Source organism: Schistocerca americana, chromosome 8, assembly GCF_021461395.2.
Source record: "Schistocerca americana isolate TAMUIC-IGC-003095 chromosome 8, iqSchAmer2.1, whole genome shotgun sequence".
In the NCBI taxonomy this organism is placed as follows: domain Eukaryota; kingdom Metazoa; phylum Arthropoda; class Insecta; order Orthoptera; family Acrididae; genus Schistocerca; species Schistocerca americana.
Window position 1 is genome coordinate 513501396 of NC_060126.1, and position 18677 is coordinate 513520072.

Genomic DNA, 18677 nt, shown 5'->3' on the forward strand with positions numbered 1-18677 from the left:
TCTATGGAATCCAAACTGATCTATTCCGAGATCGGCTTCTACCAGTTTTTCCATTTGTCTGTAAAGAATTCGCATTAGCATTTTGCATCTGTGACTTATTAAGCACCTGTCAGCACCTGCTTTCTTTGGGATTGGAATTATTATATTCTTCTTGAAGTCTGAGAGTATTTCGCCTGTCTCATACATCTTGCTCACTAGATGGTAGAGTTTTGTTAGGCCTGGCTCTCCAAAGGCTGTCAGTAGTTCTAATGGAATGTTGTCTACTCCCGGCCGGGGCCTTGTTTCGACTCAGGTCTTTCAGTGCTCTATCAAACTCTTCATGCGGTATCATATCTCCCATTTCATCTTCATCTACCTCCTCTTCCATTTCCATAATATTGTCCTCAAGTACATCGCCCTTGTATAGACCCTCTATATACTACTTCCACCTTACTGCTTTCCCTTCTTTGCTTAGGACAGTTTCCATCTGAGCTCTTGATATTCATAGAAGTGGTTCTCTTTTCTCCAAAGGTCTCATTAATTTTCCTGTAGGCAGTATCTATCTTACCCCTAGTGAGATAAGCCTCTACATCCTTACATTTTTCCTCTAGCCATCCCTGCTTAACCATGTTGCACTTTCTGTCAATCTCATTTTTGAGACGTTTGTATTCCTTTTTGCTGCTTCTTTTTCTGCATTTTTATATTTTCCCCTTTCATCAATTAAATTCAATATTTCTTCTGTTACCCAAGGATTTCTACTAGCCCTTGTCTTTTTACCTACTTGGTCCTCTGCTGCCTTCACTACTTCATCTCTCAAAGCTACCCATTTTTCTTCTACTGTATTTCTTTCCCCCATTCCTGTCAATTGTTCCCTTATGCTCTCCCTGAAACTCTGTACAACCTCTGGTCCTTTCAGTTTATCCAGGTCCCATCTCCTTAAATTCCCACCATTTTGCAGTTTCTTCAGTTTTAATCTACAGTTCATAACCAATAGATTGTGGTCAGAGTCCACATCTGCCCCTGGAAATGTCTTACAATTTAAAACCTGGTTCCTAAATCTCTGTCTTACCATTATATAATCCATCTGAAACCTGTCAGTATCTCCAGGCTTCTTCCATGTTTACAACCTTCTTTTATGATTCTTGAACCAAGTGCTAGCTATGATTAAGTTGTGCTCTGTGCAAAATTCTACCAGGCAGCTTCCTCTTTCATTTCTTAGCCCCAATCCATATTCACCTACTACGTTTCCTTCTCTCCCTTTTCCTACTCTCGAATTCCAGTCACCCATGACTAGTAAATTTTCGTCTCCCTTCACTATCTGAATAATTTCTTTTATTTCATCATACATTTCTTCAATTTCTTCGTCATCTGCATAGCTAGTTGGCATATAAACTTGTACTACTGTAGTAGGCGTGGACTTCGTTTCTATCTTGGCCACAATAAGACGTTCACTATGCTGTTTGTAGTAGCTGACCTGCACTTCTATTTTTTTATTCATTATTAAACCTACTCCTGCATTACCCCTATTTGATTTTGTATTTATAACCCTGTATTCGCCTGACCAAAAGTCTTGTTCCTCCTGCCACCGAACTTCACTTATTCCTACTATATGTAACTTTAACCTATCCATTCCCCTTTTTAAATTTTCTAACCTACCTGCTCGATTAAGGGATCTGACATTCCACGCTCCGATCCGTAGAACGCCAGTTTTCTTTCTCCTGATAATGACGTCCTCTTGAGTAGTCCCCGCCCAGAGATCTGAATGGGGGACTATTTTACCTCCGGAATATTTTACCCAAGAGGACGCCATCATCATTTAACCATACAGTAAAGCTGCATGCCCTCGGGAATAAAAACAAAGTGATTGTTTACTAATTACAGGCCACAGAAATAATGTTTACTCCAGCAAAGCAGTGGAAGCGAGAAGAGTTTGAAGAGAGACTCGACAAGCCAAAACACGTAAACGGTACTGTATCTACTATTCCACGTAGATATGAGCTAATGAAAAAAATCTTGCATGAATGAAGAAATTGGGAAAGCAGACCAATTCATAAAATTACTAAATTGTATCCAAACATGACACTCACTCAATTAAGACTGTACTGAAAGATGAAATTTTACACAGAACGGACTTCCTCTTAATAATGCAGGAAAAGCTCCGTTTGGTGCCAAATTTATGCGTTCACATGAAGAATAAGCTATCCGTTATCCTGATCACATCTGAAGCTGAAAATACTGATGAGAGAAGGAATAATTTGAGATGGCAGCAATAGCTAACACAGGAGGAAGTGGTTCACATTACAAAAGCACCCTCACATGTCACTGCAGCCGTCAGTAATGACTCTGATGTCAGTAAAACCACAGTCACAGCAGCCGAGAGGAAGGATGCTGCTGCTACTCATACATGAATCAGAAACAAGAAAGTGAGCAACCAGAATGATGGCATTTGATGGACAACTGGGTGAAAATTAGGAAGCAGATCTCGAACACTTTGTATCTCACGATTTTGGTCGGATGTTCAGATGACATCACCATGTCGTACGCCAATTCGGAGGGTCGCTTCCCTTGCCGAGGACTCTCCTTGCCGCACAGTGGTGACAAGTGCATGCAGGCTGAGTTCAGTTCGACTCCCTGGGGCATATTGACCAACTGAGCAACATGACCTAAAGCATCCTACTCATGGCTGGGAACACAGAGTACTCTGCTGAGCAGCATCGAGAATGCAGCTTTACCTCCACTACACAGATGATTACCTGTAGCGATTACCTGTGGTCAAAAGAGTACTGAAGAAGAGGTTTCTGATTAAAAAATCCGTTCGAGTCCCGAGGGTTGTGTAGAACTTTCTTGAGCCATTTGCAATGCCACTAACTGAAGACTAGGTGAAGCTGTTATCTTTCGAGAACAGAGTGCCCTTCGCAAGTGTGCATCACAAACGAGAAGAGGTGAATGAATGGACTGATGGAATGAACACTGTGATAAATTTTTGTTGTTCTGGTTTCCCTGTTTTCTATTAGGAGCACATCAAGCTATGTACACACTATACCAACAGGCGGCATTCAAAGAAGGGAGACTATTATGTTAGTCCAAACTGTAACATCTGATGTTCTTGTCTCTGGCAAGAACTGAAACAGATGTGAGCTTATCTCTCTCTCTCTCTCTCTCTCTCTCTCTCTCTCTGACATTTACAGTGACAAATGATTTGACAAAGTACTTACGATCTTTGTAAGTTGGATTGCGGTAGTAAAACAGCTGTTTAAGCAGGTTGTAGCCTACGAGTACAATATAATGACCTGGAAATAAATAAAAATTCCTTACGTCTTCTAAAAATTATGTACAAAAATTTAAACAAAACTACTTCAAATTCTTCAATTTGTGAGCAACTTGTGAAATAGATGTGAAAACAGTTTTTGGACAGCTTGCATTTCATATAGTATTACGTGAATATTACAACTACGTTTGGAAATACTTCCCAAAAGTTAAACCTAAGACCGCTGTCAATATACTGAACTATTAGCACAAATTCTTTACATTTACATCTTCTATTTTATGCAAACCGCAAATGCATAGAGATGTAAAATTAATTTCCCAGTCTAATTAATCTACTGTTACTGAGACATTCAAACTTGAAATAAAACAACAATCATTTTGATAGTATTTTTATAAATTAAAGCAGTATGTTTTACATTGTATGGTCAACAGTTCCACCTATTTTTAATTTTCCTGCATGATGATAATAATAATAATAATAATAATAATAATAATATTAATAAATAGCTACAGTATGCCAGTCATAAACCAATGTATCGCCTTACAAGTTTCGAGTGTAGGGAGAATGAAATCATCAGACAAAAACAGGTTACAGCTGGCATCCATTTATGGTGCTGATGAAACCATTTCTCATTTCTGGAGCATAAGAAGACGAAAGCCAGCATTTCAACAACAAGAAAAGTGAAATCTGAGAGAATCAGATGCTTCTGTTCAACTTAGCACACAAGCAGTACATACCATAAAATAGTACTAGGTACTGTATATACTTATATCATTCATTAGTTTTCAGTCAGCATATTTCCACTGTCAGGTTTCTGTGACTTTGCAGCTTTCCGATAACTGACTTGAAACAGTAGCTTGTCTGCATAAAGTTTTGTTTTAAGTTTGGAAAAGGCATTGCAGAAACACATCAAATGCTGAAGTAAGTTTTTAGAGACAATGACAAAAACTTGCGACTGGAATAAGTTTTTCGAAAACAGGAAAACTAATGGCCGACTCGAATTTTTGCCGTCATCATCGACCGGCATCAAACAGAAAATGTTCAGAAAGTGAGATACCTGATTATGCAAGATTCTAAACACACCATCCGAGACATCTGTGACACCTCGGGAATGTTCTGGAACGTGTGAACATAATCAGTCAGACATTTTGAACACAAAAAGGACTATAGCAAAGCTCATACCACAACTGCATCGAGACAATCAGAGGCACCGTCACGTGGACAGTGGTAGGCAACTGAAATGACTTTCTTTCAGAGGGTATCACTGGCCAAAACTAAGCAACAATTGTCGCACCGGAAGAGTCCCCTTACTTCGGCTGTCCACTGTCCACTGTGAGGCCGAGTGCCGCCGGATGGCAATGTGGGCGCGCAAAGTGGTGTGTGCAGTATCGTAGCAGAGCGGAAAGAGCAACAGGGAATCGTTCCAGGGCCGCAAATGGAGAAATCTGAGACATAAGCAACTTTACCAAAGGACAGGTTTTTACGGCCCACCACCTGGGGACGAGCACCTAGGAAATGGCGTAGCTGGTCAAGTACTCGAGTGCTGCTGTCGTGGATGTGTGAAAGACAGTGAGAAGGCAACAAGAAACTGAGTGTCCACACTTCGTCACACGACGTGAAGGCTGGAGGCTCACCACCTCTGTAAAGCAGCATACGCACTGACCGGTCTGTTGGAGATCTGAGACAGAGTGCAATGCCGGTGCAGTCACAAGCCCATCGTCTAGCGCACACTGGCGAATGCACAGCTCTGCGGCAGAAAACCCCTACCGGTGTTCCCGTGTCGGCCGGACGACACCGTCAATTACAGTCGTAGTGGGCAGGGGATTGTTCGGACGGGACGGTGGATGCACAGAAATCTGTTGCTCGGTAAGACAAATCTCATTTGCTGTTACACAGGATTGGCTGTAGCGTTCGGATACACGGCTGCTCGAAGACACACCGCACCACAGATGCACATCCTGCATCGCAGGTGCGGGCAGGTGGGAGGCAGCAGTGTTATGCTGTGAGGGACATTCACCTGGGCTTCTGGAGAACCTGTGGTAGTAATCGAAGGCATCACTGCAACTACAGACTACACAAACATTATTGCAGTACAGTATGTCATTCTATTTAGAACCATTTTTTGTGAGTTCTGTATCTTTGCTCATTTGCAGAGTTAGATTCGAGAGATGCCTGCACACTGAGTTCAAAAATCGTTGTTATCTTTTTTGTTCTACTAGCTGACAACTGTAAATTATATAAAAACTAATGGCCATTTTAAAAGCCCGCTTCTGCATTACAGTTTGTCAAAACTATCACATATCTTGCTCCTTGATCAAATATTATACTGCACAAACATATTATATCAGCTGGCTGGAAATTAAAGTACATAAACAGACCATTACATTCGATCAATTTACAAACCTACTGCACAAGTCATATTCAGAGATTAATAATTTTTAGTTAAAGCCTAGAGTAGGAAGGACCTTGCCATATGCCATCAGTCACCAGACAAGAATTAGTATTGTACTGCATACTGACATTTAAGTAAGGGGCATAGTTACCACTACTTTTGTAGCCATACATTCATAATGTTTCCTGACAAAAAAATTAGTGGACCACTTGCATCCATTCATCACTCTATGCTTGATGTGTTCCCTGAATGTGACAGCAGCTTCCAGCAGGATAACTGTCACTGTCATAAGATCAGACTTGCACTAGTCATTTGACGAGCTCAAAAGTGAACTCACGCCGGTGCCTTGCCCACCGAATCAGCCTGAACTGAACCTGATGAAGTACGAATTTTGTCACCAAATGGAAGAACTTGACAGAGGAGGTCTGAAGCAAGGCCTGAATAACACTCGTAACGACACCAAAATGATCTACAATCAATTCATAAAAAAGAAACAGTACAAATTGCCAACTAGGTAATAACAGCAGTTGATGAATCTTGTATTCAGAGCAGCTGAAGACAAGGAAAGAGTGGGCAGAAAAATAAATAAACAAAAGAGTAAAAATGGCCTCGAGTGCTTATAAATAGAAATCTCAAAAACTAACATTCAGATGTTTACAGTCAATGTGTGTATTACAAGTTTCGAATTAAGAGTGTGTGATATATACTTTTAATGTGAAAGTCATTCAAAAATTGAGGGTCGATCAGTGAGTAATGGAGAGCTGAAACTGGGGATTACTGGTAGAGGCAGCAATCTCTTACCATTTAACAAAAAACATAAATTTATTATCACTTGCAGAAGCTAAATCTGATAGTCATTTACAAAGGTTTCCCTTTTTTCTGGACAATTTTTCCATACAAAAATTTCTACTTACATGCTTGTATACTAGAAGAATAGAAAAATTGGCAGAGAGCACCATAAAAAAAAAAAGATTGATTTGGTGTCCTGACAAATGTAGGAACAAGTAAGGTAATATTTACTCTAAGACTTGTCTAAGAAGGTGAAAGGCAAACCTATGTTTATAGCATTTGTAGATTTAGAGAAAGCTTTTGACAATGCTGATTGGAATACACTCTTTGAAATTCTGAAGGCATCAGGGATAAAATACAGGTAACAAATAATTATTCACAACTTGTACAGAAACCAGACTGCAGTTGTAATAGTCAAAGAACATGAAAGGGAGGCAGTAGTCAAGAAGGGAATGAGATAGGGTCATAGCCTATCTCCTATGTTATTCAACTTGTATAATGAACGAACTGTGATGGAATGCAAACAGAAATTTGGAAATGGAATTAAAATTCATGGAGAAGAAAGAGTTGAAGTGTTCCTAAAAAGCAGTAGAGCACACTTAATACTAACACAGAAAGCATGTGAAAACCAAAAATTGTAGGGCAGAGAGAATTTTGGGAAAAATTTAAGGGTATTAGGATAAGTTAATGGGAAATGGAGGTCACATATTTGTCACAGTAGACAAGAGATTTAAATCCATCAAGATAGAAATCAAATGTGCACCTGAGATTATTTGGTGACACTCAGTATCGAGGGTGGGCATAAATTTATATATGGATATGCATCACCTCAGATGTAACCAAAAACTTTAGAGAAAACCTTAGTTCACTAGTCTTCAGTGTAGCCTCGAATTGAATTTAAATGTCGACAATAATAAGTTCAGACAAGAAGAGAGTAGAAGCTCTTGAAATGTGGAGCTACAGAAGATTGCTGAAGATAAGATGGGCATTGCTAACTAATGAGTAGGTACTGAACGGATGAAAAAGAAATTTATGGCATAACCTTACTACAAATAAATAAAAAAAGGATGGTGTGCTGACAGGACACATACTGAGACATCAAAGAATCTTCAGTTTGGTAATGGAGGGAAGTGTGAGGGGTAAAACTTGCAGCTGTCGACACAGGAGTGACGAAGATATGATGGGCATTGCTAACTAATGAGTAGGTACTGAACGGATGAAAAAGAAATTTATGGCATAACCTTACTACAAATAAATAAAAAAAGGATGGTGTGCTGATAGGACACATACTGAGACATCAAAGAATCTTCAGTTTGGTAATGGAGGGAAGTGTGAGGTGTAAAACTTGCAGCTGTCGACACTGGACTGACGAAGCCTTAGGGAGTTCAAATGGATGCAGGCTGCAGACACAATGAGACTTGCACATGACAGACTAAAGTGGAGGGTTGTATCAAACCAGTCTTGGTACTGAAGACCACAAAAATAATGAATTAATTATGTAGTGCAAAACTGTGCATACTACTGTTACTAAATATTTTTAACAGTCATATTAAACTATCTGTAAATGGACTGCACATAGTATTGTTTAAACATGTTGTAGGAATCTGGTCTGTAACAAGTTATTAGGATAGGTCATAGAAATGGTCTGTGGAATGCATGACTGACTAAAATAAATAAAACTAAAAATGGAAATATATCATCACATGAATTCCACACAATACTTTGATCCACCCATCACCTCAAACCGAGAAGTATTATGAATCATCTGACACAAAACCGAGAAGTATTACAAATCATCTGACACAGCTGAAGACTTACAGTTTTATATTATCGAGTGAGTAACCATGTGGAACATTTTCCTTTAATCTACTGTCATCGTAGACAACTTTTCACGGACCTTCACTTTCCATATCGCCTATAATGTAATTAAAGCATCTCTCTAACACGGTATAGCTTTCCCATTTCTTGCTTGGCGATGCAAATAACTTTCTATTAGTCACCAACCACGGGGTATTGTCTTCCATGTTTAATGGCCTATGTCAGTGTTTTTCAACCCATGTCACAATACACACACCACCTCATTTCTGAAGGAATGATCAATAAACAATTTGAGACACACTGAGCATTGTTAGCCACCCCGTGTGGAAGAAACCTCACGACTTGCACCATTTTGATTGGGATTAACTCGTGCTACAATGTTGATCTCTAGCACACTAGTGTAGAAGGTATCAAAAACCCAGCTAAGTGCAAAATCTGTGCATTCTGTACATTTATTTATATAAATAACCCAACACAATTTTTCCTTTGTGTGAAAAAACTTACAAAAGACAGGCCTGATTTGAAATCTTCACGTCTAATACTTTGCTGTTTGTGCCCTTTTCCTATTACCTCTCACTGATTCAGTCAAGGCTTTTGTGTATTGCAATAAATTGTATATTTTTAGATATTAAGTGATACAAAAAATTCGTGTTACACAGTTAGCTGCCAATTACATTTGTGCTTCATACAAGTCTTGACAGACCTATCATTCCTGCCTGGTTTCAGTATGCATTTACAGGCATGGAGATATATTTCTGTACATTTTTGCAAGCTTATGCATATAATTTGGAGCACATTTTGTACAAAATCAATCATTATCAACTACAGTTGTGTCTTCTGCAAATGTTCACAATAATGTCTTGTTCAAAAAATCATTTAACCATACTGCAGCATGTCTACTAATATGGTTATTGCAATATTTTCACTTTTCTCATTTCACTGACATACTTCATACAAGAAAGTTTTTGAAAGATTACAACTGCAATGTAATACTCTCTCTTACAAAGTTAACTGCTGTCACGCAAGATGGAGCATTGTACATATTACTATTGTATTTTGTGTGTTTTTCTGATATTTGTCATTTTTTATTAATTTATGTGGGACATGCTTTCTTTTATCTCCAATTTCTCTCTGTCTTTTTTCCTTAATGGGGTGAATTTGATTTTGATTTTGACCAAATAATGATCTGAACCTGATGTCTGTTCCTCTCAGCACTTTAACATTTCGAATTTCTTTATGAAAAAATTTGTCCATGCAGACACGATCTAGCTGGCACTCTCCTCTTGTCCAGTCAGGATGTATCCATGTCATAAGATTCCTTTGTTTTCTTTTCAAATATGTAGATTTAGTTGAGAAGACTGTACCAGCCAGTCCTGACAGAACGATACAAGAGGCCAAAATCAGGAAAGACACATGTATGGCAGCCAAGGCTGCTCGTCATCAGCACTGATATTTAATTTGTGTAATTAAGAGGCAATAAGGGAAGTAAACAACTACCTCAATGAGGATATCTGTATCGATGGAAACTTTGACTGGGAGAACTGCAGGACACTACACCTACATTTCGAGGGCTGCCACTCCTTTCGCACCAAGACAAAATCCTGCAACACCTACATTGACAGCCTCTCACAACTACCCCACAGATCTTATTCACGAACAAATCTCCCACGCAGTATCCTTTGCTCACTCTCTGACTAATACAGTCCTTAGTTCCAAAAACTGAGAAGCCTCCCCCTCATCACTCAGTACCACTGACATCTTCAAACTCAATACTTCATTCTGCCAAGGTTACGACTTTCTCAAGTTAAGCCCTAAAATGATACCCTCTTTCTCTGATATCTTCCCTGCACCACCTACTGTCACTTTCTGTCACACTCCTTAGCTCTGTAACTTTCTAGTCAAACCTTTATGACATTCTCAAACCATTATCCCTACCTCGAGGTTCCTACCTATGTAACCATCTCCACAATACGATGTGCCTCGTGCAGCCATGCACCACTACCTACTCCAGCCTCACCACTGTCAAATCCAGGTACACAGTTGCTGAATGTGCTCTTCAGCACGACTCAAGGGAAATGAATGCCTGCTATGCCACACATGCTATCTGGCACCTCCAACCTGATAATCTGAACATGGGAATGTACCAATGTGTCATCTGGGATCTACTCACTTTGTGTGGAACACAGCTGTGCGGGGTTGCAAAATGTGAACAAATGAAATGATTAGAAGCACTAGAATGCGGTGTTACATAAGACTGTGGAAGATCAGGTGATCTGTTTTAGGAATGAAGCCATCCTGCATTGAGTGAACAAGGAAAAAAAATGCCTGACAAAGAACACAAAAGAACATAACTAAAGGAAGACTTAATATGGCCAGTCACAAATTATGAAACAGCCACTGCCGAAAACTGTAGCTGAACAGACAGTGAATGGAAAGAATTGTAAGTACAGGCCCAGATGCCCTAAGTAAGAATTGCAGGATCGAGTGTGTGAGGCAGTTCAGTGACAAAGCAGGCTGGAGTGAAGACAACAGTTGGCAAACACCAAGAGTGGAGAGACGAGCTGCAGCAGACAGATATTATACATCAATGATTGAAATGACAACAACGTATAACTGTCTTATCTCACAAATTCAATTCAATATTAAACTAGTTTTTAGTGTAAATCACTACCAAAGATAAACTAAAAATTCTCAATTTACAAATCATACAAATCATGTCTCTGTGAGGAGTTTTGCCATTACACATTACCCATTTGACACTATAAAAAAAAACTAGTTTCTAACGGAAAGAAAATAACTAATTGCAGGAATCAAATTATAATAGAAACTGAAACATTTATATGAAAATATGAAAAGATCATATATGCTTTCTCATAAATTTGTTAATTTAGCACTAACCTGCATATGCTGTAGGCCAAGGAAGGCAGCTCAGTAATTCATTTGTAAACTTCCTACATTTACAGTTGGTGCAAGTAAGGAGGCTTGCATTTGTCAGTAATATCACTGGCCCAAATTGAAATATGTGATTGATAAGATCACTGCACGTTAAAGATGTTTTCTTTATATCTATCCCGTACTCCTCAGCATCGGCAAACTTTTTGTTCACCCTCTCTTCATCCTGCAAGCAGTCACCACTTGATAAACTGATGAGCACTTTTTGAAAACAATACACACTTAAAATCCACTAACAAAAATTTATCTAATTATATGATTACTCACATTTTTAATAACCTTTTCATAAAATGCTTGTCCCTTATACTCTGGATGTACACCCATAGTAACTGTGCAGAACAAGTGTTTCACATTATACCGTCTCAGCAAGTAACATAGATCTATAGTCCATGTGCTGTAACCATAACAGTAAGGTACTATCTATTCTTAAAACTCATTAAAAAATAATTTTAAATGAAAGAATGAGATAGTTAAAATGAATCTTGTTCTATACTAGTATAGGAACACACCTCTTGTTGAAATCTTCTTCCTTGCATATTTCATTAAAATTTGCAAGAAAATGCTGATATCCATCACAAGGCAAAACCATTAACACACATGACACTCCACAATCCCAATAGAACCTCTGTCGTTGATGCACCACTTTCCGTTCAAAAACAGGTGGAAGACCTATAAAAAATACTGATCTTCAGGATTCTATGTTGGGAATGATAAACATGTTGCCGAAATGACAATCGCCCACAGAACAAGATAAATCACTATTGAACTGAATGGAGGGGCTGTAAATGATCAGTCACAGAGAGCAAATTATATAATACTCATTTCTTAAATACAGTAGAAAGCATGGAGATAAATGGTTCAAGAGAAAAATCACAGCAGTATGTTGAAAAATTAACTCTCATAAAATTCAGTCATATGAATGGATCACCAATTTCTCATTCCAAAATTAAGTATAAATTCTCTCAAAAATAAGAGCTCATCTGGTTTCCCTGGTGTTTCAAACAAAGATGAGGTTTGTTCCTACACAATAAAACTGTACCAACCTGTTTCACTGTTGTTGTTTTTTTTTTTACAAAATTTTTGAGAAAGGGATGTACTCTAGAATAGTATCTCACACCCGTACAAAGTCCCAATTTTTACACAGTCCAATCTAGCCACTGTCATGATTGATGATTATGATGATGATGATGATGAAATGATGAGGACAACACAAACACCAGTCCCCAGGCAGAGAAAGTCCCCCAACCCAGCCAGGAATCAAACCCAGGACGACAATTTCAGTTTCAGACAGATTGCTTTACCGAGAATGCCATTTACATGTCCACACATCAGATATTACAAAGCATTAAATAATAAAATAGCACCGGTTGGTATTTTCTGTGAACTATCTAAGGCATTTGACTGAGTGAATCACAGTATTCATCTAGATAAATTGAAGTTTTATGGGATTGCTGGTATAGCCAAGCAACCAATAACGTCATATCTAAACAAAACAGTGCAGGAAGTTGTACTTTGTAATTCAATCGGTATAGTCTGGGGATATAATTCTGAGTGTGGAGAAAACATGTACAGGATTCTCCAAAGCTCAATTTTAGGTCCACTATTGTTCCATATATATGTAAACAATCTTCTGTCTACTATACAACAAGCATAATTAGTTCTTTTTGAAGATGATACTAGTATTTTAGTCAATCCAAGCATACATACAGAAACAGAAGAAATCATAAACAAAGTTCTTAAAAGTATTGTTGACTGGTTTTCTATGGGTTATCTTGCCCTCAATTTTAAAAAGACACAACATATTCAGTTCTGTACATCTAGGGCTACTATACCAACGATAAGTGTAATACATTGTGAGGAAATACTAAATATGGTAGAAACTTCAAAATTCTTAGGCATTCATATTGAAAGCACATTTTTGAACTCCTAAAACAACTTAATTCAGCCACATCTGCATTTAGAAATATTGCAAATCTTGGGGAGAGGGAAAACTACACACAGGAAGCAGCTAAGCGGGTAGCGGAGGCTGTGTGGAGGAGATTCAGGGGGTTTTTAGGTTAGAGGGTCTCAGGAACCTACAGAAAGCACATCAGTCTAAAAGGGTGAAGGGCAAACAGAGGAAAGTGGAGCTAGAATCAAACAGTATTGTAGTTGTAAATTTTGATAGCTGTGTTGGAAAAAGAACAGAGCTCCAAGTGCTAATACATTGAAGCACCAAAGAAACTGGTAAAGGCATGCATATTCAAATACAGGGATATTATGTAAACAGGCAGAATACTGTGCTGTGGTCAGCAACACCTTTATAAGACAACAAGTGTCTGACGCAGTTACTGCTGCTACAATGGCACCTTATCAAGATATAAGTGAGTTTGAACACGGTGTTATAGTGGGTGCATGAGCGATCAGACACGGCATCTCAGAGGTAGCGATAAAGTGGCAGTTTTCTCATATGACCATTTCACAAGTGTATCATGAATATCAGGAATCAGGTAAAACATCAAATCTCTGACATCGCTGCTCCAGAAAAAGAGCCTGCAAGAACGGGACCAATGACAACTGAAGAGAATGGTTCAATGTGACAGAAGTGCAACCCTTCCACAAACTGCTGCAGATTCCAATACTGGGCCATCAACAAGTGTCAGCTTGCTAACCAGGCAACGAAACATCATTGGAGCCGAAGGCCCACCTGTGTACCCTTGATGACTGCACAACACGAAGCTTTACACTTCACCTGGGCCCATCAACACTGACATTGGACTGTTGATGACTGGAAACATGTTGCCTGGTTGGAAGTGCCTCGTTTCAAAATGTATTGAGCAGATGGAAGTGTATGAGTATGGAGGCAACCTCATGAATACATGGACCCTCATGTCAGCAGGGGACTGTTTAAGCTGGTGAAGGCTCTGTAATGGTGTGGGGCGTATGCAGTTGGGAGTGATATGGGATCCCTGATATATTTAGATATGACTCTGACAGGTGACACATACGTAAGCATCCTGTCTGATCACCTGCATCCATTCACATCCATTGTGCATTCTGATGGACTTGGGCAATTCCAGGAGGACAATGTGACACCCCCACACATCTAGAATTGCTACAGAGTGGCTCCAGGATCACTCTTCTGAGTTTAAACACTTCCACTGGTCACCAAACTCCCCTGACATGAACATTATTGAGCATATCTGGCATGCCTTGCAACGTGCCGTTCAAAGAGATCTCCACCACCCCCTAGTACTCTTACGGATTTATGGACAGCCCTGCAGGATTCATGGTGTCAATTCCCTCCAGCACTACTTCAGACATTAGTCGAGTCCATGCCACGTCATGTTGCAGCACTACTGTGTGCTCGCAGGGGCCCCACATGACATTAGGCAGGTGTACCAGTTTCTTTGGCTCTTCAATGTAAAAAGCACTGGATGTAATGTAAAAAGCATTGTTATAAGTACAGAAAGCTGGCTAAAGCCAGAAATAAGTTTAGCCGAAATTTTTACAAAGGACCTAACTGTGTTCAGAAAGAATAGATTAAATATAGTTGGTGGTGGAGCATTTATTGCTGTCAGAAGTAGTTTATCTTGCACTGAAACTGAAGTAGATAATTCCTGCGAGTTAGTATGGGTAGAGTTACACTTGACAACCAGAATAAATCATAATTGGTTCCTCTTACCAATCCCCTGACTCAGTTGAACAATTGCTGAACAGTTCAAAGTAAACTTGAATCTCATTTCAAGTATGTACCCCAATCATACATTTGTAGTTGGTGACAACTTCAATCTACCCTTGCTATGTTGGCAAAAATATATGTTTAAAGTTGGAGGTAGGTACAAAACATCATCTGAAATCATTTTGAATGCATTCTCAGAAAATTATTTCAAACAATTAATTCAAGAGTCCATTCGAATTGTAAATGATTGCGGAATTATACTTGACCTCTTAGCAATAAATAATCCTGGGCAATCACGACAGATACAGAGATTAGTGACCATAAGGTTTTTGTAGAGAGACTGAATACCATAACTCGTCAAAAATAAGTGCAAAATCCACAGATTTTAAAAAGCAGTACAAGTTCGGTTGAGGCCTTCCAATGATACAGTTTCCACTCCTTCCAATGTGAACATGTAAATGCAGACCACATGTGGTTTAAATTCAAAGAAACAGTACTAACAGCTATTGAGAGATGGTACTGACAGCTATTGAGACACATACATCAAATAAATTAATGAGAGATGGTACTGATCCCACATGGTGCATTAAACAGACCAGAACACTGTTGTAGAAGCAATGAAAAAAGCACGCCAAACTTAAAAGAATGCAAAACCCTCAAGACTAGTGAAGTTTTACAGAAGTTCACAATGTAGTGTGAACTTCAAAGTGAGATGCTTTTAATAGGTTAGGTTAGGTTAGTGTATTTTAACGTCCCGTCGACAACGAGGTCATTAGAGACGGAGCACAAGCTCAGGTTAGGGAAGGATGGGGAAGGAAATCGGCCGTGCCCTTTCAAAGGAACCATCCTGCCATTTGCCTGAAACGATTTAGGGAAATCACGGAAAACCCAAATCAGGATGGCTGGAGACGGGATTGAACCATCATCCTCCTGAATGCGAGTCCAGATGCTTTTAATACTTTCCACAGTAAAACTGTCTCAAAATATGGCAGAAAAACCAAAAAGATTCTGGTCACATGTGACGTACTCCAGCCGAAAGACACACACTCAGTGCCTCAAGTGCGCCCTAAAAATGGTTCTTAGGGGTTGTGGGAGGACTGGGGGTGTGAAGTGAAATGGTGTAGGAGATCTCTTTGCAGACTAGGTCTGGGGAATAGTGCCTGTCTGTGAAGGCCTTGGTGAGACCCTCAGCATACTGAGCAAGGGAGCTCTTGTCGCTGTACATACGATGTCCCCAGGTGGCCAGGCTGTATGGGAGGGATTTTTTTGGTGTGAAAGGGTTGACAGCTGTCAAAATGCAGATACTGTTGGTGGTTGGTGGGTCTAATGTGGACAGAGGTGCAGATGGAGCGATTACAGAGGACGAGGTCATGTGTCTAGGGGGGTGGCCTGCTGGGTTGACGAGGACCAGGAGAAGCTAATGGGAGAGAAGGTACTGAGATTTTGATGGAATGAAGATAGGGTATCTTGGCCCTGAGTCCACATCATGAAGATATCATCAAAGAACCTGAACCACGCTAAGGGTTTGGCGTTTTGGGAGGCTAGAAAGGTCTTCTCTAGATGGCCCATAAACAGGCTGGCGTAAGAGGGTGCCATCCAGGTCCCATGGCTGTGCTGCAGATTTGTTTTTATACCTTCCATTCAAAGGAGAAGTTGTTGTGGGTTATGAAATTAGTAAGGTTTATGAGGAATGAGGTAGTGGCTTTGGAGTCTGAAGGGCATTGGCAAAGGCAGTGTTTAATAGCGGTAAGACCATGGGCATGAGGGACAAGTAGGTATCCAGGAGGTAAAGAGGTGAGGATAGTGGAGAGTCAATGAAGAAAGTTGTTGGTGGCTTTCATGTGGGAGGCTAGATTAAAAACAATTGGTTGGAGGAGTTTTTCAATAAGGGCCAAAACTCTCTCAGTAGGGGCACAATAGCCAACCACAATGGGGCGTGCAGGATTGCTGGGTTTGTGGATTCTGGGGAGCATGTAGAAGATCGGTGTGCGGGTGTCATAGGGGTGAGGAGGGAAATGGATTCAGGGGAGAGGTTCTGGGAAAGGCCTAAGGCTTTAAGCAGGGACTGGAGGTTATTTTGGACTTCTGGGATAGTATCACTCTGGCAGAGTGGAGGAATCAGATAACTGGTGGACGCCGTCTGCCATGTAGTCAATATGATCATAACAACAGTGTTGGAGACATTGTCTGCAGGCAGGATGATTAGGTCAGGATTTGTTTTGAGGCTGTGTATGGCTATCCTTTCTTCTGCTGAAAGGTTTGTACTTTCAGGATGGGACCTGAGGAAGGATGGTGAGGCTAAGTTGGAGGCGAGGAATTCCTGAAAGGTGACCAGCAGGTAGTTAGATGGGAGGGAGGATCACAGCTGAGTGGTCGTACAAAATGGGAGAGGCAGAGTTCAATGTTGGAATTAGATTGGTTTTCGTTGGAGGGATTGGCGACAAAGAAGTGCTTCATTGCAGGGCCAGGAGAAGGAGAGTACGTCCAATGACAAGTTGAGAAAGGTTAAATTTGGGTGTAGGGCTAAGGGTGAGGCCTTTGGATAGAACTAAAATTTCTGTGCATCTGATGGAACAGTAGATATCCTCGATGTACCAAAGAAGCTTAAACCACTTAATTAAGGTAAGACCTCTGGTCCTAATTGTATACCAGGCAGGTTCCTCTCAGACTATCCTGATACAATGGCTCCATATTTAGCAATCATACGCAACTGATCACTCATTGAAAGTTTCATTTGTAAAGTCTGGAACATTGCACAAGTCACACCAATACCCAAGAAAGTAAACAGGAGTAATCCGCTACATTACAGACACACATCACTAACATTGATTTGCTGTAGGATTTTGGAACATACACTGTGTTTGAACATTACAAGTTATCTTGAAGAAAACAATTTATTGACAAACATCCAACAAAGATTCAGAAAATATCAATCTTTTGAAACACAACTATCTCTTTATTCTCTTGAAGAAGTGAGTGCTACTGACAAGGGACGTCAAGTTGATTCCTTATTTTTAGATTTCAGAAGGCTTTTCAAACCCTATCTCAAAAGCAACTCCTAATCAAATTGCATGCATATGGACAATCATCTTAGTTGTGTGACTGGATTCATGATTTCATCAGAAATGTGCAGTTCATAGTAATTGATGGAAAGTCATCGAGTAAAACAGAAGTATTATCTGGTGTTCCCCCAAGGAAGTGTTATGTGCCCTCTACTATTCCTGAGCTACATAAACTATTTAGGAGACAATATGAGTACCATTCTTAGATTGTACACAGATGATGCTTTCATTTGCAGTCCTATAAAGTCATCAGATGATCAAAACAAATTGCTTAATGATTTAGACAAGATATATGTGTATGGGGGCAAAAAGTGGCAATAGACTGTAAACAATGAAAAGTGTGAAGTCATCCACATGAGTACCACAAGGAATCCACTAAATTTCGGTTACACAGTTAATCACACAAATCTAAAGACTGTAAATTCAACTAGATACTTAGGGATTATAGTAACGAATAGCTTAAGCTGGGATAACCACATAAATAATGTTGCCAGTAAAGCAAACCCAAGACTAGCAGAACACTGAAAAAATGCAACAGGTCTACAAAAGAGATTGCCTACATACACTATGCTTGTACATTCTCTTCCGAAGAACTGCTGTGTGGTGTGGGATCTGCATCAGATAGGATTGACATAGATCATTGAAACAGTTCAAAGATGGGTGGCTTGTTTTATACTAGGGCAGAAAGTGTCATGGGCATATGTGACCTGAGGTTGCAGTCATTAAAACAAAGATGTTATTCATTGCGACAGGATA

At 39.7% G+C, this 18677-nt stretch overlaps 1 protein-coding gene across 2 annotated transcripts in view; it reads right to left on the reverse strand.

Moving 5' to 3' along the window:
• LOC124545039 (protein GUCD1) overlaps positions 1-18677 on the reverse strand; it is a 48600-nt gene that overhangs the window by 15121 nt on the left and 14802 nt on the right. For both annotated transcript variants that reach the window (XM_047123824.1, XM_047123823.1), the window contains exons 2-5: positions 11708-11867; positions 11466-11592; positions 11145-11364; positions 3195-3269 (exon numbers count right to left, since the gene is read on the reverse strand). In XM_047123824.1, the coding sequence (XP_046979780.1) occupies positions 3195-3269; positions 11145-11364; positions 11466-11592; positions 11708-11867 (582 nt within the window). The remainder of the gene's footprint in view (positions 1-3194; positions 3270-11144; positions 11365-11465; positions 11593-11707; positions 11868-18677) is intronic.